Source organism: Ursus arctos, unplaced genomic scaffold, assembly GCF_023065955.2.
Source record: "Ursus arctos isolate Adak ecotype North America unplaced genomic scaffold, UrsArc2.0 scaffold_37, whole genome shotgun sequence".
Lineage (NCBI taxonomy): Eukaryota > Metazoa > Chordata > Mammalia > Carnivora > Ursidae > Ursus > Ursus arctos.
Genome location: NW_026623053.1, coordinates 28328561 through 28354207, shown reverse-complemented (window position 1 = coordinate 28354207; position 25647 = coordinate 28328561). Strand labels below are relative to the sequence as shown.

Here is a 25647-nt window from a genome sequence, read left to right as displayed (position 1 = left end):
TCTTTTGCCCATGTTTTAATTGGTTATTTCTTTTTTGTTGTTGAGTTGTAGGAATTCTTTATATATTTTAGATATTAACCACTTATCAGATACATGGTTTGCACATATTTTCTCCCATTCCACAGGTTGTTGTTTCACTCTGTTGACAGTGCCCTTTGATGAAAAAAAAATTTAAGTTTGACATAGTCCCATTTATCTATTTTTGCCTTTGTTGGCTTGTGCTTTTGGTGCCATATCTAAGAAATCATTGCCAAATCCAATGTTAGGAAGTTTTTCTCTAAGGGTTTTATAATTTTGAGTCTTTTATTTAGATCTTTAGTTCATTTCGAGTTAATTTTTGTACATATATAGTGTAAGATAAGGGTCCATCTCCATTCTTTTGTATGAAGATATTCAGCTTTCCCGTCACTAGTTGTTGAAATGACTATTTTCCTTGTTGAGTGGTCTTGGCGCCCTTGTCAAAGATCATTTGATCATGATTGTGGGGGCTTATTTTTGTGCTCTGTGCTGTTGATCTATGTGCTTTTATAGAGAAGTAGCATACTGTTTTGATTACTGTGGCTTTGTAAGGTGTTTTGAAGTCTGGAAGTGTGAGTCTTCCAACTCTGTTCTTTTTCAAAATTATTTGGGGTTCCTTGAGGTTCCAAATGAATTATAGGATGATTTTTTTCTATTTCTCCAAAGAAGATGCTATTGGGATTTTGATACAGATTATGTTGAATCTATAGATTGCTTTGGGTATTTTATTGACATCTTAACAATAGTAAATCATCTTATTCCTGAACATGGGATATCTTTCTGTTTATTTATGTCATCTTTAATTTCTTTAAGCAATGTTTTGTAGTTTTCAGTATACTTTTGCCTCCTTTGTTATGTTCATTCCTAAGTATATTATTCTTTTTGATGCAATTGTAAATGGAATTGTTTTCTTAATTTCCTTTTCTTATTATTCATTATTAGTGTATGGAAACACAACTGATTTTTTTTTTAAAGATTTTATTTATTTGACAGAGATAGAGACAGCCAGCGAGAGAGGGAACACAAGCAGGGAGAGTGGGAGAGGAAGAAGCAGGCTCATAGTGGAGGAGCCTGACGTGGGGCTCGATCCCATAACGCTGGGATCACGCCCTGAGCTGAAGGCAGACGCTTAAGCGCTGTGCCACCCAGGCGCCCCACACAACTGATTTTTTGTGTTGATTTTGTATCTTAAAACTTTGCTGAATTTGTTTATTCTGAAAGTTTTCTTGTAGTATCTTTAGAGTTTTCTACAAATAAGATCATATCATCTGCAAACAAATAATTTTATTTCTTCCTTTCCAATTTGGATGCCTTTTAAATGATTCTTAATGACACAGAAAATGTTTACAGAATGGGTTGTGAACCTGTAGAGTCTGAGTCCAGTTTGTGTGTGTGGTGGGAGAACCCTTACATACTTACAGGAGTGGAAGAAATGTTAATGGTGAGTGTCTCTTGATAGTGGATTTGTGGGTGACTTCTATTTTGTTCTTTCTGTTTTTCTACATTGGCTGACTGTTGTAGGATAAAAATATTAATGTGATGCAATAATAAGAAATAAAACAGGTTTTATTTAGTTTTAAAAAAGTAATGTCCATTATTGATGCCCATATAGTACTAGACATGTTTCTCATAGTTTTCTGTGAATATTTGTTTAAAAAGGATTAAAGTAGGAAATACAAACTTGTACTAGAAGTACTTGTAGTAGATAGGACAAGCATCAACCGCTTGATATTTGATGAAATAACAACTGGAAAATCTTGTTTCACTTTTTGTAGAAATATTAAAATATGCTAAACTCTCTGAAAGTTCAGTATGTATTAAAGAATATTTTGCTGGTATTATTCAAGGTATAGTCCTCTCCAAAACATTGTCACATGAAAGGAACAGAATTTTAGGGGTTTGAGAGATAGAATAGGTTTGGGGCTCTGGAGACAGATTGCTGGGGTTCCAAAACATTGTCTGCCACTTAATAACTGCATAACTTCAGACAGGTTAGGAATTACACTAGTGGTTTTATTGAGGAAAGGAGGGTATGTGAAAATCACCTGTGGAACTTTTAAAAAATAAACATTCCTACCTTCAGAATATATCCAGACTCATTTTCTCAACACTTCTTTTTCTCAACACTTTCTTTGCTGCCACCCCTGGTCTAAACCACTTCAACTCTAGCATGAGTTATCTTAGTGAATGCTTTACTTTAGGCCTTGAGATATCACCCACCCCCCAACTTTTTCCCTCCCCATCCCCTCATACGCTATGTTGAATCAGTTCTCAACACAGGAACCAGAGCAGTCCTTCTGAAACTAAGATACTATACTCAATCTCAGATTTTGAGATTACTCAAAAATTTCAAAGTCTTGCCATCTTGCTCGGCTTAAAATCCAAGGTCCTTAGGATGATGACTGAAAAGGCCATTTCTTTTTTTTTTTTTTCTTTAAGATATTATTTATTTTTTTGAGAGAGAGCATGCGTCATGTGCACGGTGGGGTGGGGCAGAGGGAGAGAAGGGAATCCCAAGCAAACTCCCAGCTGAGCATGGAGCCCAACTCAGGCTTTGATCTCACGACCCTGAGATCATGACTTGATCTGAAATCAAGACGACACTTAACCGACTGAGCCACCCAGGCGTTCCCCCCTTCTTTTTAAAGTAGGCTTCATGCCCAGCGTGGAACCCAGTGCAGGGCTTGAACTCATGACTCTGAGATTAAGACCTCAGCTGAAATTAGCACAGGCTCAAGTGACTAGCCACCCAGGCACCCTGGAAAAGGCCATTTCTGATCTGGCCTTCTAATTCCTTATGTCTTCTACCACTGTCCTGGTTCACTTTACAAACACTAGGCTTCTCTCTATTTTCTGATGTGCCAAACACACTCCTGCTTTAAAGCCTTTATATTTGCTGTTCCTTGTGCCTAGAATGTTATTCCCTTAGGTACCCATTTTACCTACTTTCTCACTACATTCATCTGTTTGCTCAAACATCGCCTTATCAGAAAGGCTTTTCTGACCCTTCAGTCTATGTAAAATGGCCCTTACTCCCTCATTCTCTGTTCCCAAGCCCTGGTTAAAATAACTTTTCTTCTTAGCACTTACAGTACTTGACATATATATATTCCTTTGTTTTACTTCCTGACATCCACCCAGAGAGCAAGTGTTTGTTTTTTTCACTAATACATTCCCAGTGCCTGGCAGGGTCAGCACCCAGTAAATGTGACCTGCCTGTCTCACTTCATAGTGCTAGTATTACTTTCATACCAAAACCAAAGACAGTACAAAAAAAGAAAACTGCAGACCAGTGTCTCTCATAAATATAGAGGCAGAAACTCTCCACAAGATTCTAGAAAATAAGATCTTAAGGACATTTTGAAGAGGCTATCTAGGCACTTGCAAAGGCTTTCGTAGTAGCAGGTATGTTCTCTGTATGTTTGTTAGTCCAATTTAACTTCAGGACTTTGGCTTTCCTTTCTCGAGTAGATGTTAAAATAGTAGTTTCTAAATTTACTAACCATGTTTAGGGTTGTTTTTTGCTTCGTGCATAAAACAAAGAGAATAGAGAATGAGATTTTCCAGTAATAAATGACAGGAATTTGATGACAGAGAGCAATGAGTAAGAAGATTAAGGAAGATAGATGTGTTTATGAGAAAGATTGCCTGATATGGAATTACCTGTCAGGGTGAGATAGAAAATTATATATATATGCATGTTCATTGCCCTCTTTCCTTCTTGCCAGCCAAAGGGGTGAAAGGAAGGGGTGTAAAAGAAATATATATATTTTAAAAAATCAAACAATTCTGTATATCAGTAGCCAGATGTTAAACATGTCTTGGAGGTTTCTTCTCCAAAACAAAGAATGAGGGTGCATAATCTTGGGGTGGAATGGTTATGTCAATATAAATAGCTGTTGTTACAAACTGTTTAAAGATCAGGTGCTTATAACTCAGAAAATACTTATCCAAACAGAATTCTTTAAAACAGTGTTTCTGAAATTTGCCTGATCTTAGGAATCCCTTGAAGATTCTGATTCAGAAAGCATAAAGTGAGCCTAGGAATCTCTAATTAATAAGTGATTTTATGATTATTTAAGAATGAGAGACAGCACTTTAAAACATCCAATTTAGAATTTTAATGGGATAAAACTAGCAAGTGTAATACATAAGTCTTTATGTGATAGTTAGATGATACTAATAAAAAAGTACCTTTCAGCTGTTCTAAGGAGTTTGTTTTCATGTGATTTATAAAATAAGCAACAGCATATTGCTAAGAAGCAGGACTGATTCTAATGCCAGCCATCGCAGACACAGAACTACCATCCTTCTTGCTCCCTGTGGATCACTTTTCTGGCTGAAGACTGCCGGTCTTTTTTCCTTGGAGTCTCAGGCTGAGTTCCCTGAGGCAGGCAGGCAGGCACTCACACACACTCACACACACTCACACTCACACACACTCACACTCACACACACACACACACACACACACACACACTTTAAAAGAGCCTAAGGTAATAAGCTTCTGGTCTCAGGCTGAGTTCCCTGAGGCAGGCAGGCAGGCAGGCAGACACACACACACACACACACACACACACACACACACACTTTAAAAGAGCCTAAGGTAATAAGCTTCTGGTCTCAGGCTGAGTTCCCAGCTATCACTGCCTATGCTTTGGTACACATGCCAGGTCTGGTGAGTCTTTCCCTTCCTATACAGGGATATACTCATCAGCCAGGTTTGCAGTACATCTCTAGTAATTTTAGCCACAACCCTTCATAGACTCTTACTCTAATATTCCACTTTTAATGTGATTCTCCTGGTAACTAACAACTTAGTCTTCATGGCTCACGTTTTCAGGACACCAAATGTGATTAGTTATCCCACTCTTTTAGGTCAGTTGTCCACCCCAGTGCCTTCAGGAAGTAAAAGATGACATGACACAGACTAGCTCTTGCTGCATCAAGGCCAGTTCTCTTAGGAGGGCTATGGAGAGGCTGCCAGAGGTTAGTCCTGTAGAAAAAAAAAAAGTGTCATTAATACAAATAGAAAGTCCAAAGAGAAAATTGGTTCTTAGGAGCAGATATTGGTAACTTGGAGCATATCAAATTCAAGGTGCTAGCAAGCCATCCAGTTGGAAATAACAGGAACTTAGTTAAAACTGCAGATGCGGGGTTCTGTATTTGTCAGTTCGTCTTGTCCTTACGTTGCATGAGAATGAAGAATGAAACTTCTCTTTTTTGAGGAAATAAACTCCCCAAAACCCATTTTTACGTGAACAACAGAGCTGGAACCTGTAGGCCTGAGGCATCTGAACCTAGTGGATTTAATGCTTTATCTCAAAAGGAAACAGTTGTCTGTCATCACCCAATCAGAAGAATGAAGTGAACCCAAATTTAGATCATTTCGAAGAAGCTGATGTAACCCATCAAAGAATAGTTCCATCTGTAATGAATAACTGTATTTAGCTTACCTGCCTTTCAGGATAGACTACAAAAATATTCTCTTTATGTAAGTCTGTTCCATGGTACAGTTTCAATTCAGAGAAGATTCTACCCAGTTTGGATTAAAGCTTAAGACAGTGGTGAAACAGATATATGAAGAATATATTCAAAACTGGAGTTTATTCACAAAGTTAAGTATATCAAAGAAGGCACAGTCCCCAAACATCTGAGTTATTAATGACCTGTTCTTGTGAACTCTGGCTTCCAGCTACAGCTGTAGAAAACTGTTGCTCAGTCTCACCAGGACTCCACCTTTTCTGGCAGAAACCTCATGTAGCTTCTGCTGGAACCACAGTTGTGAGGTGGAACTCAGCTAAATTTCCCCAGGAAGTAGCGGTTTGTTATTAGTATTAATTCAGACATATTATTGGCTTTTAAAGGTCAGTTTAAGAATTTAGACACCATTAAGAAGTTAGACATCATTTGTGAAGTTACTCCTGTGAGAAAATCTGTTCTAAATCCCAGACTTAACTGGAGCATTTTTCAGCACAGCTCGGATACGACTTCTTTGTACATTTAAAAGTGAGAGTAGGCTGAAATCCAAAGAGTACCGTAAATTAACAAAGTTAGGTAATTCTTTACTCTTCTTTTCCTTTGTAATTCAGAGCTTCCTGGTAAAGTGAAGCCTAGGCTAGAATCTAGCCCGCTTGCTGGAGATCAGCACGTATAAATCAGTGTCAGTGCCGTCATGGGAAAGGCTCACGTAGAGGAGTAAGATATAAGGAGAAACCGCTATTCTGGTGTTCAGGAGCGGACGAGAAAGTCTCTACACCAGGCAGTCAGGCTTTCCACTGTAACTTGCAGGAGCTACTCCCTGCTTCTGCTTAAACTGATAATGGGAACCATAGATCATCATCTGTTTTGGGTTATCTCCGCTGAGCCTCTTCTACTGACAGACAATGAAGAACTATTGTTTTAAGAGTGAAATCTTGCCTTTTATAGCAACATGGATGGATCTAGAGAGTATAAAGTAAGCAAAATGAGTCAGAGGAAGATACCATATGATTTCACTCATACGTGGAATTTAAGAAACAAAACAAATGATCAAAGAAACAAACAAAAAACCAGACTCTTTAAACTATAGAGGACAAACTGGTGGCTACAAGAGGGGAGGTGGGTAGGGCGGTGGGTGAGATAGGTGAAGGGGGATTGAGTACGCCAATGATGAAGAATACTGCTGTATTCCTGAAACTAATAAACTAATAGTTATCGTATGTTAACTAACTGGAATGAAAATAAAAACGGAAAAAGCCCCCCCCCCCAAAAGACTACTATACAGAATGAAGTATGATGGTGACAATACCATTTTAGGTAGTATTCCCATAACTAACCAATATTTCATTTTAATATTACTTTTCCTAGTTAAACAACTCTAACAGGTTTGTAATAAACAAATTGGAAAATACAGATAAAAAAGAAGCAAAATTACTTTTAATTTTACCACCCAGACATAAACATTGTGTAAGTTTTTTAGACATTTTTCTGTATACATATGTACTTATATGTAAAACATCCCTTTTTTACTTAATATATCATGAACATATTTTCATATCAAAACATGTTTTAACTGTATTATATGTATAACTGTACCATAAGTTATTTATTTATTTATATTTTAAAGATCTTGTTTATTTATTTGAGAGAGAGAGAGAGAGAGAGAGTGCACCGGTGGTGGGGAGAGGCAGAGGGAGAGGGAAAAGCAGACTCTCCCCTGAGCAGGGAGCCCCATGATGGGCTCCATCCAGGACCCTGAGATCATGATCTGTGCCTAAGGCAGACGCTTAACTGACTGAGCCACCCAGGCGGACCCCCCTTTTTTTAAAGATTTTATTTATTTGAGAGAGAGTACAAGTGGTGGGGAGAGGCAGAGGGACCATAAGTTATTTAATCATTCTTTCATTAAGTCACATTGTAGAAAACATTTATCTCTGTGCAGTCTCCTTCAGAAAAAAAATTTTTAAGTGACATTATGAGTTCAAAGATTTTGTATATCTTTAAGGCTTCTGAGTTTTAGAAAGAATGTATCAGTTTATATTCCCACTGAAGTATTAAGAGTATCTAATTCCTCATCTCTAACATTTATTGTAAAGTTTTCCTTTCTTTTTCCCATATATAAGACTCAAAATGTAACTTGGTGTCTAAGTTTTATCATTTTGTTTTTCAGGAGATGATTTTTCTTTGATTCAACAAGAAATATTTATGGTTAAAGAATGTAAACATTGCAACATCGTTGCCTACTTTGGGAGCTATCTCAGGTAAAAAAAAAAAAAAAAGCATCTGTTCTCCTCTCTTTACTACCTCTCTCCCTCCTTTTCATGTAAATGCTGTTATATATGAATTTTTAAAGTTATATTGTGTAAAGTTTTCTCAAGTATTCTTATTGTCTTCCCTGCTATATTAATGACACCTCCATTTATGCAGTTATATCTTATCTGGCAATAAATATTACAAATGATTACAAGTAAGCGTTTTAGCTTATAAAACTGATTATATTCTAAACCATTTAAGACGGTAAGTTACTATGCTTTTCTGTATCTGGAAGAGAGACCGCCAGGGCAATTTCCTGTTACCCTATATTCCATTCTAAACCTTGGTGTACTGAAGATGGAAAGCCTTCAGAGTATTCAGTGATTAAGAATTACTAACTAATATAATTTTCTTTCTCTTTCATATTAGTCGAGAAAAACTGTGGATTTGTATGGAATACTGTGGTGGTGGATCACTTCAAGATATTTACCATGGTATTGTTAATTTGACTTTACATTTTAAAACTGACTTTGACTTTGATGATTGTTGTTTTTATGATTTGTAGTTAACCAGGAATATTGGTAGGTAGATACACTGTTTTGCATTCTTCCATTCTGCTCCTGTAGTATTATTGCGTAAAAGAAATCTAAACTTTATTTTTGTTGGTTATCCAGTTAAATTTGCTGAAACCTGAACTGAGAAATAGAAGAGTTCTTGTACAGGGGCGCCTGGGTGGCTCAGTCGTTAAGCGTCTGCCTTCGGCTCAGGGCGTGATCCCGGCGTTATGGGATTGAGCCCCACATCAGGCTCCTCCGCTGGGAGCCTGCTTCTTCCTCTCCCACTCCCCCTGCTTGTGTTCCCTCTCTCGCTGGCTGTCTCTGTCAAATAAATAAATAAAATCTTAAAAAAAAAAAAGTTCTTGTACAATCCAAATTTTACTTTTTAGTTGTAGTCTCTAAGAAATCTTCTGTAGCCTCTAGGAAAGTATGTTATCTACAATTGAAACTGCCTCAACTTCCTTGTAAATAAGAATTGAAATAGAGAGGTTAACTCTCACATAAAAGAAATTGTATATCTATTTTAAAAATCATTTAACCTAAGAAAGCAGTTTAATTGTTGGTATATTTTTGTATTAAAAATGTATAATTTTTAAACAGTTTAAGTACTTTATATTGAGCATCTGTTAGGTGGTTAGGACATTTTCTGAGTTGAATCAGATTTCACTATTTAGAAATAGTCTCTGTTTTGGCTGTACAAATTAGCTTCCAATTTGTTTTATCATTGACAATTTCCTGATTTTCTAGAGTTTATGAGACTAAGCAGGGATCCTTATAAAACAATTTTTCTTTCCTTTATTTAATTGCATATAGAATAGTAAAACTCCCATTGCAACTTTGCATTCTATCATTTATTAAGAATTATGTGAAATACTTTCAAACATTTCTTTGCTGAAATCTTTGTATTGACAGCCTTATCAAATTTCAGTCATGCAGTTTACAAATACAACCATAGTAGATGTAAAAATGAGTGCTAATCAAGTTTAAATAATACCTGTAGCTTGTAGCAGTAGAGCAATTGTTAAATAAACTACGCTGCACCTATAGTATGGAATCCTGTGTAGCATTTAAAAAGGCGGAGTAGCTCCACTTGTACTGACCTGGAATATCTCTCCAAGGCCTCTTTTTAAATGGAAAAAGTGGATGAAGAAGAAATGTGTATAGCATAATCAATCACACTTAGACTTTTAAAAATATAATTTTTTAGGGGCGCCTGGGTGGCACAGCGGTTAAGCGTCTGCCTTCGGCTCAGGGCGTGATCCCGGCGTTATGGGATCGAGCCCCACATCAGGTTCCTCTGCTATGAGCCTGCTTCTTCCTCTCCCAGTCCCCCTGCTTGTGTTCCCTCTCTCGCTGGCTGTCTCTATCTCTGTCAAATAAATAAATAAAATCTTTAAAAAAAATATATATATATATAATTTTTTATATTCACATTGGATATGAATGTTAATGTACAGCAAAATGAAAGGATATGTACCAAATTGATAAGTCATTACTTCTAGGGGAGGATAAGGGGGGGGACTCAAAAGTAAAATATTGAATTATAGTAAAACTGTACTGATGTATTTAATTATAAATTAATAAATATAATAATCTAATTTTGTCACATAACCCATTACAAAAAGATAGTTGTGACTGATGTCTGAACTCTGGACACTGCCTCTTTTTATTTAAGATAATATTTAATACCACATAAATATTACAAATATACAAAATATTACAAAGAGTTTTTATTTATTTATTTTTTATTTTTTTTTAAAGATTTTATTTATTTATTTGACAGAGATAGAGACAGCCAGAGAGAGAGGGAGCACAAGCAGGGGGAGTGGGAGAGGAAGAAGCAGGCTCCTAGCGGAGGAGCCTGATGTGGGGCCCGATCCCATAACGCCGGGATCATGCCCTGAGCCGAAGACAGACGCTTAACCGCTGTGCCACCCAGGCGCCCCTACAAAGAGTTTTTAAAACAAGAGTGAGGGGCACCTGGATGGCTCAGTTGTTTAAGCGTCTGCCTTCGGCTCAAATCATGATCCCAGAGTTCTGGGATTGAGCCCCGTGTTGGGCTCCCCGCTCAGCGGGGAGTCTGCTTCTCTCCCTCTCTCTCTGCCCCTCTCCCCTGCTTGTGCTTGCACACACATTCTCTCTCTCAAACAAATAAATAAAATCTTAAAAAAAATAAAAAATAAAACAAGAGTGAATCCCATTTTTTAAAAGAAAAGTTTTATTATTTTTTTTATTTTTATTTTTTTATTTTATTTATTTATTCGACAGAGATAGAGACAGCCAGTGAGAGAGGGAACACAAGCAGGGGGAGTGGGAGAGGAAGAAGCAGGCTCATAGCGGAAGAGCCCGATGTGGGGCTCGATCCCGGATCGCCAGGATCACGCCCTGAGCCGAAGGCAGACGCTTAACCGCTGTGCCACCCAGGCGCCCCAAAAGTTTTATTTTTTATACACTAGTCATTTTCTTATGTATTCTATCATACTAGAATTAATGTTCTCTTTTATTTTATCCTGTTGATGATTTTAAAGAATTATTGGTAAACAACTCTATGCCACTCAATTTAAAATTCTTTTCTATGATTTTATGAAGAATTATGATCATTTATATGAAAAGTTTTTATACAATTATAATTTTTATCACATACTTTTACAGACTGAGAACTCAAGAATATGGATAAATTAAACTATATAGCTTGTATTTTTTAATTAAGTTTTTAAAATTAAGTTTAATTAAAACAAAAAATTGTTTTAAGATACAAATCTTATTTATGAAATTTCTGCTTTCCATTATTAAACCTGATATCTGTTGAATTAAATTGAATCCAAGAAGTTACCATCCCTGTATATTGTATACTAGACATCATAGTAATCAGGGATATCTGTACTTAAACTGTTAATAAAGTGGCTTCCCTTGTTTTATTATTATTCCATCAAGTTGCTAAATATCAAAATTTTATGTTCCTGTGTGGCTATAGAGAGCCAGTGATTAAAATATGCTGTAAAATATTTCTCTTAAGGGAAGGTTATGTATTTGGTTTCACTGTCAGCAAATACTACCCCAGATTTCAAATATTCTCATGGTATTGGAAGGCTTTTTTTTTTTTTTCTGTTATTTTGAAATATGTAACAGTGTGGTCTCTCTTTTTTCCTAGTTACTGGACCGTTATCAGAATTGCAAATAGCCTATGTATGCAGAGAAACCTTACAGGTAATACATTTACTTATGTGGATAGAAAGGTAGTTCTAGTTTCACAATTGAAAACTATAAAATGATGATCTGCCCTAAAGAAAAAGAGTAAACCAAATGATTTTTCTGTTAACCTTTCATATTGTAATTCTGTAAGCCTGGTTCTTTATTTCTAAATGAGTCACAAGAATTCACTTAAGCTGATGCTGGTATAAACAGTAGTAATGTCTGGCGTTCGATTTTGTCAAGCTTGGCCCTCAGTTGCTGCAGAGCTAAGGAAAGCCACAGGTGTGAATTGGTTTTTGTGAGTGAAATCACCAAAACTCTCAGTCGTCACAAGTTGTCTTTCCCTTTAAGCTTTATTAAAATAGAAGGAAACCTTTTGCATAAAACATGAAGTGTTTTACTGTTTCTCCCCAAATGAGGATAAATTGGCAAACCGTAATCCAGAATGTTATCTGGAACTTCTAGTTCAATGTGATTATTAATAAGTATCATTGTTGGCAGAACCTCATTTTATAGTTTTGGTCAACATTGTATTAAGCAGAAGTTTCTTTACTTCTTTATTTCAGAACCTGTGAAAGCTTTTTGTGTGTTAAACTAGATTGTGACCTTTTAATAAAGGTGTCGAGTATGCAGCATTTCTCCCAATTTATTTATTTTTTTAGTGCCTTGAAAAACTAGCAAGTAATAATTTTGTTCATGTCCTTTAAAGCATTTAAATGAGGAATTAAGTAGTAGTGATTGTATTTTTTATTTTGGTAATTTACAACTGATAATTGTTAATTAATGCTTCTATCCCTACATTTCGTAGATTGTGTAGTTTGTTTAGAAGTGAAATTGACGTTCTATATGTTATTTTTCCATATTTCAGAAACTGGGAGATTGACTTAAGAGAAAACTCTAGTCATTTCTAAGAGTTTTTTCCTCATGCTTTAGAAGACATACCATGTCAAATCTGAATGTTAAATATACAAAAGTAAATTTGTCATATACATATTTCTGTAATATTCTCATAACATAGATATCTAATCTAATTTTTGTGTTCACATAAAATACAAAACTAATCAGACACTCATAACAGATTTTTTTTTTTAATTTTAATTTCCAGAGGTCATTGCTTTAAGTAATGGTCAGAGTACTAAACGGAAGTAAAAAAACGAAACAAAAACTTGAGCTTGCATTCTGACCCTGGTATATGACCGCAGTGTATTTTATGGTTCTAATTCCCCAAGTATAAAATGAGCACTGGTAAGGATGCCCTCCAAGATTAGTTCCAATTTTGAAATTCTGTTGCGCTGACAAACTTCCACCTTTGGTGTCTGTTGACAGACGAATGGAGAAGGTGTAGTGTATCTATGCAGTGGAATAGTACTCAATCATAACGAAGAAGGAAATCTGTCATTTGTGATAACATGTTTGAACCTGTAGGACATTATACTAAGTGAAATAAGCCAGGTGCTAGAGACAAAGACTGCATAAGTTACTTATATGTAGAATCTGAAACAGTTGAACTTGGAGATGCAGAGAGTGGAATGAATGGTGGTTACCAGGAGCTTGGAGGTCAGGGGTGAGAAATGGAGAGATGTTGGTCAGATGTTGGGCAGCCATGTAGATTGACTGATAAATGTACATGACAACTATAGTTAATACTACTGTACTGAATACTGGAAATATGTTGAGAGAGTGAATTTCAGGTGCTCTTGTTACCAAAAAAACCGAACCATTAACTATGAAGAGATGATATGTTAACTAGCTTGACTCAAATAATCACTTCACTATGGATATGTATATCAAATCATCATGCTCTTATTACATATAATTTTTTTATATAACATCTTTTTAAAAAATAAAAAGGGCGGAGATTGTCAGAATGGAAAAATGTAAGACCCAACTAGATGCTGCTTGTAAGAAATGTATTTTTATAAAAACACAAAGAGTCAAAAGTAAAAGAAAAGAAAAAGGTATATCATACTAACCACCGAAAAGAAAGTTGAAGCGGCCGTATTAATATCAGACAAAGTAGACTTCAGAGCAAAGACTATTTCTAGAAGGCCGCTTTGTCAAAAGATGTAACAACCTTAAATGTTTAAGCACCCGATAACACAGCTTCAAAATAAAAGAGCAAAAACTGATAGAATTATAAGGAAGGTGGACAAACACAGTTATGATCAGATACACCGCTCTCACAGTCCTTTTGTGCAGCAAGTAGGCAGAAGATCAGTACAACCAACCAGCCTGACCTGACATTTTAGTCTAACAACAGTGTAACACATATGCTTTTCAAGGGCCCATAGAGCATTTATCAAGATAGACCATATTTTGAACTATAAAATGTTTCAATACATTTTAAAGGGTTTAAGTCATACAAAGTGTATTCTCTTATCACATTGCATTAAATTAAAAATTCACAGAAATATTTCTGGAATATCTCCAAATATGTGGAAACTAAATAAAGCACTGTTAAGTAACCCATGGATCAAAGAAGAGATCAGAAGAGAAACTAGAAAGTATTTTGAACCAAATGAAATGAAAACGTAACACATGAAGATTTGGGGTATTCCTAAAGCAATACGTAGAGGGAATTTTATAGCACTGAGCACTTCTATTAGGAAAAAAGGTCTGAAATTAATACCTTCAAATTCCACCTTAAGAAACTAAAAAAAAAAAAAAAAATCAAATTAAATCCAAAGTAAGCAGAGAAAGGAAATAATAAAGATCAGAGTGAAACTCATTGAAATAACACAAAAATATGAAAAAATCAATAAAACCAAAATCTGATTCTTTGAGATCAATAAAATTGATAATCCTCTAAGAGAAAATAAAAAATAACAAATACGAGGAATGAATGTAAAGATATTACCACAGAACCTACAAATACTGAAAGAATAACAAGGATACTCAGTACCCAAGGGATATTATGAATAGCTTTCTGCCAGTAAAGACTACAACTTGGAAAAAATGAACAGTTCCTTGAGAGACAGAAACTACCAAAGATCACTCAATCAGAAATCATCTGAATAGTTCTTTATGTATATTCCCACAAAGAAAACTCCAAGTCAGATGATGTGGATAGATAAATTCTACCAAACACTTAAGGAAGAAATAGTGCCAATTCTACACAAACTCTTCTAGAAAATTGAAGAGTAAAGAATCGAATACTTCTCAAATGATTTTATGGATCAGCATTTCTCCAAAACCAAAATCAAATAATATTGCAAGAGAACAAAACTCAGACCAATAATATCCTTCATAACCACAGATGCAAAACTTTAAAAGGAAAATAGAGGTTAGCAAGGGTAATCCAACAACATATTTGAAAAGATAATACATCATCAATAAGTGGGGTTTATCCTAGAATGCAATTTTCATTTAACACTCAAAAATTATTTCAAGTAATTGACCATAGTAGCAAACAAAATGAAAAGACCACATGGTCATCTTAAGTAGACATAGAAGAAGCATTTAGCACAGTCCAGCATTATTCCTGATAAAGATTCTGAGCATACCGGGAATAGAAAGGAACTTGTTCAACCTGATAAAGAACACCTATGAAAAACCTACAACTAAATCATACTTGATGGTAAAATACTATATGCTTCCCCACCAAGATCAGTGAAACAGCGGAAGAATGTCTGCTCTCTTCACTTCTTTTCACCATTGTACTGGAGGTTTCAGCCAGTGCAATAAGAAAAAAATGAAATAAAAGGCATCCAGATTAGAAAGTAAGAAGTAAAACTGTATTCACAGACCATATAATCATATATGTAAAAAATGGAATAGACTCTACAAAGTAGCTTCTACAACTAATAAGTGAGGCTAAAACGTTTGCAGGATTCAAGATCCATATACAAGATAAGTTGGATTTCTGTACCCTAGCAACAGACAATCAGAACTTTTATAATAACAGTAACAAAAAATACGGCATTCTTAAGGGAATGTGTATGACAAAAGATACATAAATCCCTGCATACTAAAAACTACAAAACTGCTAAGAAAAATTAAAGAAGACCTAAGTAAATGAAGAACTGTACTGTATTCATGGATCAGGAGACTCAATAACAGTTAAGATGTCAGTTCTCCCCAGGTTGACCTACAGAGTCAGTGCAATCCCAAACAAAATCCATGGGAGCACTTTTTTCTGTAGAAATTGAGAAGCTCATTCTAAAATTATTGTGCATATACAAAGAACCTGGAATAGTCAAACTTTAAAAAGGAATACAAAATTTGAGAGGCAACAGCAATTTAAAAACTTATAAATATATTAATTGAAACAGAGTGGCATTGGCATAAGAGTAGAAAAGTAGCTCACTGGAACAGGATAGAAAGACCAGAAATAAATCTGTACATATGTGGACTGCTGATTTTTAACAAAGTTGACAAGACAAATCAGTGAAGAAAGTATAGACTTTTCAACAAATGGTATTGGAATAATTGGACATCCATATGCCAATAATTGAATCTTAAGCTGTACTTCATATGTAAAAACCTAAAAGTAGTCATAGACCTAAATATCAAAACCTAAAACTAGAACTGCTAGAAGGAAATAAGAGGAAATTTTTCAGTCTTGAATTAAGCAAAGCATTTTCAGACATAACACGAAAAGCATGATCCATAAAAGAAAAACTTGGTAAATTAGACTTTATTAAAATTGAAAACTTCCGTTCTTCTAGAGACACTGCTAAGAGAATAACTAGAAAAGCTGCAGACTAGAAGAAGGTATTTGTGAAGTGTGTATCTGATCAAGAACTTGTATCCAGAGTACATAAATAACTCTCAGAAGTCAGTAATAAAAAATACAAGAACCCAGTAAATAAATGGATAAAAGATTTGAACAGACACTTCACCAAGAATGTCTAAAATTAAAAAGACTGGGCGCCTGAGTGGCTCAGTCCTTAAGCGTCTGCCTTCGGCTCAGGGCGTGATCCCGGCGTTCTGGGATCTCCGCGATCTGCTTCTTCCTCTCCCACTCCCCCTGCTTGTGTTCCCTCTCTCGCTGTCTGTTTTCCTCTCTGTCAAATAAATAAATAAAATCTTTAAAAGTAAAAATTAAATTAAATTAAAAAGACTGACCTTAAGTAGGTTGGTGAGGATATGGATGAACTAGAATTGTCATACACTGCTGGTTTCAATATAAAGTGGTACAGCTGCTTTGGAGAACAGTTTGGCAGTTGCCTAAAAGTTTAAATTTATTACCACCGTATAATTCAGCCATTACACTGCTAGGTATTTACCTGAGGGGGAAAATCGTGCTAATACTTGTGTATGAAGCTTAATGGCAGCTTTATTTATAAAAGCCCAAAACTGTAAACAATCCAACAATCCAACTATCAGCAGGTGTATATGTAAACAAAGTTAATTATTGTGAACGAAAGGGACCAGACAAAAAAGAATATACTGTATAACTCAGCTTATGTAAAACTCTAGAAAATTTAAATCTGTAGTGATAGAAAGCAGATCAGTGTTTGTGTGTAAGATGGATATGTTCATTTTCTTGATTGTGGTGATGGTGTTACAGTAAATATTTCTGATTTTTACCAGAAAATGAATTTGAAATCTTAAAATATAGTAAACATCGATTAGTAAAAAGAAACTCTTCTAGGTTCCCCCGCCAGAAAACGTCCTAGTTTTTCTTACTCAGTGAGAATTTAAGTAGAAAATACAGGTGTTTGGGTGCCAGGGTGGCTCTGTTGAATGTGCACCCTACTCTTGGTTTTGGCTCAGGTCATGATCTCATGGGTTGTGGGACCAAGCCCCACACTGGACTCTGCGCTCAGCTGGGAGTCTGCTTGAAGATTCTCTCCCTCTGCCCCTCTCTCTCTCTCTCTCAAATAAATAAGTAAATCTTAAAAAAAAATAATGTAGGTGTTAAGTTTGCAGTTTTGCTAATGCATACTTTTTTTTTTTCAGGGTCTTGCCTATTTGCATACTAAAGGCAAAATGCATAGAGATATCAAAGTAAGTTCCTTTAATATGCTTAAATTGGTAATTTTATTGGAATGAGTTTTATGATGCTAATTTAATAGTATTTATATTTTTGTTTTAGGGTGCAAATATTTTATTGACAGATCATGGTGATGTAAAATTAGGTATGTTATTTCAAGTTCCTCAAGTTTTTTCCCAAAAAGATTAAATAAAATTTTAAATGAGAATTAATATTATGTAAGCTTAATATTCATAACAAGAACCTCAATAATATTCATATTTTGATCCAGTAATTATAATCCTGAGACACTGTGTAAGGAAATTAATCCTAAAGAAAAAATCTATGTTCATAGAGGTATTAATTATACATTACACCAGAAAAAAGTACAAACATAGGGCTAGCAGTAGAAAAACTGTTAAACTGGGGGCAACTGGGTGGCTCAGTCGGTTAAGCGTCTGACTCTTGGTTTTGGCTCGGGTCATGATCTCAGGGTCCTGGGATGGAGCCCTGCATCAGGCTGCGCACTTAGTTCAGAGCCTGCTTGTCCCTCTCCCTCTGTTCCTCCCTGTGCTCTCTGGCTCTCCCTCCCTCTCTCTCTCTCTCTCTGTTTCTCTTCAGCTCATAAATAAATAAAAAAATCTTTAAAAAAAAAAAAAGAAAAAACTGTTAAAAGTGTAATAAGTCCACTTATGGAATGTTATATTCAGTCATTAAAATTAATAGTTAAGGAGAACAGGGAGTAGATTCCCTGAGGTGTTAGTTAAATGACAAAAATGAACTATATGTATATTTAGTTTTTTACAGTCATGTGTAACAACAATAAAAAAAGTTTATATAGAGAAAAAAAGACTTTCTTTAATAGCACCAAAATACTACACTAGTTGTATTGGAGTAAAAAGAATCCAGGTGGGTGGTTTGTTTTTTTATCTTTTTTTTCCTAATTAACTTCAATGTGCTTATAATAAATTTTTTACTAACTTTGTTCTTTATAAAGTGTGTTTCATTCTAGTAAAGTGCCAAAAAGTGATTTTCCTTTAATGAATGTTATAAACTAAGCAAGAGAAGATTTAGGTTTTCAATTTATATGCATTTCCTTAGCATTACTGTCTGAATTCTTAAGAATGCCATGCCTAAGGGTGAAATTTAGAAATGTGGGTAACTTTATTGAAAGAACTAAAATTTTTATTCAGTTTTTTTCCTTTCTAGCTGACTTTGGCGTGGCTGCGAAGATAACAGCCACCATTGCAAAGAGAAAATCTTTCATTGGCACTCCCTACTGGTAAGATGATATTACGGTTGGGTTTTGTGCATTTTCATTTCTTCACAGTTGGTGATCAGCATAGATACTTAGTGATACAATTGATAGTTGACTGAAAGTCTGAAAATTTATATTCTCCTTGATTACTATCATACTTTTGATTGGGTTAGGGAACTTTGATATCCCCCACTCATGCTCTCTCTTTCTCAAATAAATAAATAAAATATTTTTAAAAATAAAAAATAAAAGCAACTTCTACCTTGTGGATATTTAATATAAATTAATTTTAAAATAGCAAACACTAAAAAAAGAGTATTTCCCCCAAGTAATATTTATACTTTATAACTTCAAATGCTGTCATTATATACCACTGAATCCCAAATGGTAACGCCAACTCAGCTACTAAATTGACCTTCCATCTTAGATACATTCGCAGTTGTTTGATAATAGCTGTACTCCAACATCCACAAGCATTTTAGACTCAAATCAATCTCTTCAGTCAACCCCTTTCTTTCAGTCCCCTCTGCCACTGCATTTGAAAAGTCCTTTATCTTTTTTCCCTTGTATTTTTGAAATAGTCTTCTGACTCGTTCACCCGACTGTTTTTACCTCCTCTCATAGTGTCCTTCACATTGCCATGAGTTTCAGATCAAATTTACCCCCCAGAATTACCCTATTTTCACAATAAAGTCTAAAGTTCCTTATATAATCAGTAGGCCATTCATTATCTAGCTCCTACCTCTGAGGTTCATTTTGCAGATACTTTTTAGACTCTTTCAAACTACCTGTGGTAAACGACCAATTTTCTAAAATTCCCTGCTCATGACAGACTGATACTTTAATAAAATAAGTTAGAAATGAATTAGTAAACAATGATGGAGTATTTGGACAAGAGTTAATACTGTCAGTTTTTGTACTTATCATAGACTCATACCGAGCAGTTTACGGCCCCATGTAAGGCTGCGGGTCATGCGTTGAGTAGCAGTGTCCTGTCACCTTTCCAGGTGTCCGTGCTCTCTTCCTGTTTCCCTGCATTTGCACTTGTTTCCTCTGACTAAAATGTTGAGGCTCTTCGCCCTGCCATAGCTCCCTGCTGATTCATTCTCACCTCCTTTGGGAACATTTCTGACCTTCATGGGGATTTAGGTATTCTTTTCCCATATTATATGACAAGATTCACAAAACAGAAACTAAAGTAAGACAACACAGTTTTTCCTCAGAGCATGAGTCTTCAGAGAAGATCCAAGATTTTTAAATAATGAATTTTAAAAGAGTATATCTGTATGTATATGGTCTTTACTAAGCCTTTCCTAGTAAATATCTGTCAGCCTCTCTCCCTCTAGTTTAGTGAATATAACAAAAAATAGCAGATTTCCTATCATTTTTAAAAACTAAAGATGTTATATTCATTGATTCCTTCTAGGATGGCCCCAGAAGTTGCAGCAGTAGAAAAGAACGGTGGCTACAACCAGCTCTGTGATATCTGGGCGGTGGGAATAACAGCGATTGAACTTGGGGAACTTCAGCCGCCTATGTTTGATCTTCATCCAATGAGGTGTTCTCACTATCTACAATTATACAGTTATTCATAAAGTCTCCGAGGAGAATGAAATATTATGTCCAAATAGCCCAGGTGTTGTAGGGACCTAGGGGTAATCACTTGCACCTAATACCTGCTCTCTTTTATTGCTCTTCTAAGGCAGCATGGAGTGAGTCGTCAGTACTACTTGAAGCTTTTCCATAAAACAAATCTTTAGTAATCACACTAGGACATAGCAGTTATAATTTAGGAAGTTTTTTTAAGTCTTTACATTCATTCTTCCATCAATTGAACTTGTTTCTTTTCCTCTTTTAAGCAGAATTATAAGCAAATGATAAAGGATGTAGATGAGAGTTTTTTTCTGTTCTCTTTTGATTTTGTTTCTTTTTCTTTTGTCAAGGGATAATGAAGAGGTAGCTATGCTTAGCATAATTATTATTTACATTTTAGGGCATACTATCTCTCAAAAAATATTTGAGAGCCTTTGAAAGGATTTTTAATATTTTGAAGTAAAATATAAGTTGAGCTAAAATTTGAACTGTTCATTAGTGTAAAGTTGAAAAGAAAACAGAGTGTGGAAAGTGTTCTAACATGATAGACTGTGGATTAGTGTATATTACATAAGGAATTCATTTAGAGGCTATAGGCAAAAGATTATTTATGAACAAGTACCAGATACAAAGAAACGTGAAAAACTATTTGACCTCATAAGTAACTAAACATACACAAGTTAAAAGATACCTACTTTTAGCTGGAATGCCATTAACTAGAGACCTTCAGGAAAATAATTTGATGTTGCTTGTTACGGGCAATACAAATGTTTCATTGATTCTACTACTTGGAAAATTATGCTTAGGATATAATCCAAGAAAAGGAAAAGCTAAGAATTACCCATTTCAGGTTAACAAGGGAAAAAAAAAATCTAAACGTCCAATAGCTGGTGAATTGTGTGGTTTTTAAAATTTTTTTTTTTTTTTTAGTTGGTGAGTTGTTCAGCAAATTTTTTTAGCAGTTAAGGGCAGCTATTACATATGTATAAACCAAAACAACATGGAAAATTGATTATTAGTGAAAAAACAATGTAATATTACCTAATATAATAATTGGTTATATAAAGAACTAAAGAGCGAAAGGTTTGAAATAATGTCTCAGGGTAGTAGGAATATAAATATAGGAATCATTTCATTTTTAAGAAGATAAAATATCTTTGGTATTTAAAAAAAGACTAAGGAGTTTGCTTAGAAACCTGTAAAGGGTTTTGTAGGAAATACTGAAATAGAGCATTTTAGAACTTCCTTCTTAAATCTTCCATCCTTCTGCCCCCACAGCCCTAGAAAATGAGTCAAAGGTGAATTCGTAGAGAGAATCTTCTCGCAGGTTGACTTCTACATCGTTCATAATGAGAAAATGTGGAAAATTGTTGTCCAAAAGAGGGGAAAAGACTAGGAAGTAGATATAATTTGCCCATATACCCCAAATAATTATAGAGACAAATCTTCCATTAAGCATACAACCCAATGTTAGGGTAACATATCATCTCTTTGTTACAAAATGATACATATAATTACTATATATATACTTATATATATACTTATATACATATATATGTGTGTGTATATATATATATATGCGCTAGTTCTATATGTTAACAGTATTGTAATAAAACCCTTTTCTAACATTTGGTAGCTTCACCTTGTGAATAAGAACTTGTTTGAAATTTAAATATCCTCTGTAGCTAGGAGAAGTTTTCTATAAGGTATTCAAAATATAAAAAACTTAATTTCCAGGGGTGCCTGGCTAGGTCAGTCTTAATCTCAGGGTTGTAAATTCAAGCCCCATGTTGGGTATAGAGAGCACTTCAATAAATAAATAAATAAATAAATAAATAAATAAATAAATAAATAGTAAAAAAACACGTTATTGATAAACAACAAAAAAAAATCTTTTAAAAAAAATTTAATTTCTGTATTCCATACCAGCTTTCATTAGTGCCTGCATATTTAATAATTTGTATAAATGCATTACAGAATATTCATTCTGATTATTAGATGAAGTAATAAAAGTATTTCAGTATTGCTCTTTAACTGAAATTTTTATTCCAGGGCCCTCTTCTTAATGTCAAAAAGTAATTTTCAGCCTCCAAAACTGAAGGACAAAACAAAATGGTAAGGTAATGCATATATAGACTTACAGAGTTTTACAGATGATAAGGAGACAGGTTCCGTTCCCTTATCTTATAGACGATGACACTGAAGCCCAGAGCTATTAAGCAGTTTACCTGAAGTTAGATATCTGATTTACTTGCAGAGCTATGGCAACGATGTAAGTTTATTCTCTTGACAATTCCAGTTTCTTAGGAACTTAGAGTGACAAGGAACCCACGTCAATCCAAAAGATTTTTATAATCTGCTCTGGTAAAACTGTGATCATTTTTCTTAGTTTTTTAGAAGCTTGGGTAAGAGGTATGGTCAGGAAACCACTGGAGATGAATAGATTAAAATTTTAGAGATTCATATCTTTGCCTTGGATTCTATTACTTCTGTTAATGACATGTTGACTTTTATCGAAGGTGATATGAAAAGTTTTCCCAAGTGCCATGACACTTACCACTGTTGACTTCTGCCTTCTTTACCTAATATTCAAAAAGGTTATTATTTATTTTCATCCTCCTCTCTTCTTTCTCTTACTAAGTAAGGCAGTTTGCCTCTTCTTAAATTCCATTAGGACATTTTTAATTGGATGATAAAAATTGAAAAATATTTTTCTGGTAATGTTTTCCCATACATTTAATAAAAGAAACCATGCAAATAAAAGTTTCCAAGTTCTTATTCAGGAATTCAGGAATTCTTCATCTAGATTTAATGGATCTTTTATGGGAGGAGGCCCAGGGACTCCCCAAATTCTGTGTGTATTTTCATAGGGAGACAGTCCATATCTTGTTTCAGATTCTAAGAGCTCTGTCCCCAAAACAGGTTCTAAACTGTTTTATGTTTTACTGGCCAGTCTGTACAGAGTATTACTTAGGAGCCAGGCCATTCTGGGGATGATGCCAGAAGTGAAGGGAAAATCACACTGGAAATAAAGAAGTTTATATCCTACTGTGGTTGTATTCTTTTGTGGTGATACGGGTTTCTTCCTAATCCTTGTTACCCTAAGCTCCTAAGCAACTGGAACTGGAGGACTTTGTGGCAGGAATGACTGGATATTCATTCAGGAATGAATGACTACTAGCCGTTATGGCTAAATTCACAGATTCCAGAGCAGTCGTTGCCATTGGAGTACCTTTGCCAGTCTCAGGGTCCTGTTTGACTTTGTTGTCCCCACCACAAGTCACCGAATATAATGCAGTGGTCTGTTTTCTCTGCAAGAGAACTGCTATGTGGTTGCCCTTATTCCTAAGAAATTCAGTGACCCTATAAGGGTTTAGATAATCTTTTACATTACCCATCATACTCCATGCCATTCTTCTGGTATAGGAAAACATTTATATGTTATATAAATTTAAGCAATGAGAAAAGGCCATTTTGCTTCCTAAGTGGCACCTATAACACAAGATTATAAATCCTATAAATGACACAACTGCCCATTTCTATTTTTAGTGTATTTTTTAAAGGTTATATGTTACTGTTTTGTTAACTAATTTCATTTTACTTGTAGACGAAACTGACACTTGTTTTCAAGGAACATACTGTGCTTTGGGTTTTGTTTTTTGGCTTATACAGAGCTAAGAGGCCCAAGAGAAAAATCATGTGTTTCAGACTTTCTAACTGCTTATAAATTAGTTTTATTTAGTAACACCAAAAAACTAATATTAGTGAAATATTTTTGCACATGTCTCTTTTTATTTGAAGGTCATCAACATTCCATAATTTTGTCAAAGTAGCACTAACCAAAAACCCCAAAAAAAGACCAACCGCTGAAAGACTTCTGACTGTAAGTCAATTTAAATTATAGGGGAATTTTCTGTAGTTGGTGCAGTAAGTAGGCATATCACTTGAACAAAAGTATTTATGATTTTTAATATGAAAATTTAGTAATCTCTTACTGCAGGGGTCAGCAAACTTTCTGTGAAGAGCTAGATAGTAAATGTTTTAGGCTTTGGGGCCACACAGTCCCTGTTGCAACTACTGAATTTTGCCATTGAAGCACATAAGCATACACAGTATACTCGAATGGGTATGGCTTTAATACTCAACACTTGATTTACAAAAAGAGGCAGTGCCCCAAATTTTGCCCATCAGCTTTAGTTTGCCAACCTCCGCCTTAGAGGAAACTCTTAAAAATGTTGCTGTCATCTTTCTTGGTTTCCTATGTAAATTTATAGAATGCTCTGTGTGTAATGTATTTGTAAAATACTTTTATATTAGAAAAAGTCAATGATTACAGCAGCCTAAGGAAACCTTATTTAAATGTCAAAATTGAATTATGTATCTTTGTATATTTATATAATGTTACTGAATTAAATGTATGCAAATGTGGAATACACGTGCTTTTTTCTTACTGTGATACGGACTGTACCTCAGTGTTCATTTGCACATGTATCACTGTAGTGACAGGAGCAAGAATGTCTAGTTGTTATAGCCAAGGTTGTAATTTTACAACCTAATGTAGATTAGATAACTTCACTTAGAAAAATTATTCATATTATAAACTTACTCCACAAGGCTGCTTTAGTTTGATAATATATAATTATGGTTTCTCTGATTAATATTTTTTACTAATACATTCTCTAATTTATTTGTATTGGTAGGCTCCCATATGCTTGTCTCTGAAAGTTCAGGAAAAGTACAAATAACATTTTCTGTAAACCATTGATGTAAAAGCATACTCATGAAATTTTGTTTTGTTTTGTTTTGACTTAGCATACGTTTGTAGGGCAGCCAGGTCTCTCTAGGGCCCTAGCAGTTGAGCTGTTGGACAAAGTGAATAATCCAGACAACCATGCACATTACACTGAGGGAGATGACGATGACTTTGAGGTAAAGAGTGTTTGCAGTCTGATATTTGAAAATAAATGTTTAATATGGTCTGAGAGTTTGTTTCCTAGTTTACTGTTTTGGTTATAACAGATTTAGCCAGAAAGATTAATTAGCAATGTAAACTAAACTTATCCTGCATATAATTACCAGTTGATTCTTTAAAAGAAATTTGCAGTGTAACATATATAACATAACTGGTTGACACTTTTTCTGGAAAGAACGAGGATTACTAGTCTAATTAAAACTACTTATATCATTTTATTTTCCTAGTTGGTTTGCCCAAAGTTATTAAGAGGTAGCCAAGATTAGAATCAGATCTTTTTCACCTCCCAGAAATCCAGAAGGGCTTTCCCTTCTCCCTGGACCTCAGATTCTGTAGTGAGAGTCTGATCTTTCTCTAATGAGAAAGGACATCTATTTCTAAGGAAATAAAAGATTTTAGGAACATT

The 25647-nt window shown here is 34.9% G+C and overlaps 1 protein-coding gene across 5 annotated transcripts in view; it reads left to right on the top strand.

The window, feature by feature from the left end:
• The window catches only part of MAP4K5 (mitogen-activated protein kinase kinase kinase kinase 5), a 100029-nt gene that overhangs the window by 35683 nt on the left and 38699 nt on the right, over positions 1–25647 (top strand). For all 5 annotated transcript variants that reach the window (XM_057306456.1, XM_057306453.1, XM_057306454.1 and 2 more), the window contains 10 exons: positions 7670–7760; positions 8182–8246; positions 11461–11516; positions 17406–17453; positions 17542–17584; positions 18628–18700; positions 20103–20234; positions 22322–22384; positions 24071–24152; positions 25082–25198. In XM_057306456.1, the coding sequence (XP_057162439.1) occupies positions 7670–7760; positions 8182–8246; positions 11461–11516; positions 17406–17453; positions 17542–17584; positions 18628–18700; positions 20103–20234; positions 22322–22384; positions 24071–24152; positions 25082–25198 (770 nt within the window). The remainder of the gene's footprint in view (positions 1–7669; positions 7761–8181; positions 8247–11460; positions 11517–17405; positions 17454–17541; positions 17585–18627; positions 18701–20102; positions 20235–22321; positions 22385–24070; positions 24153–25081; positions 25199–25647) is intronic.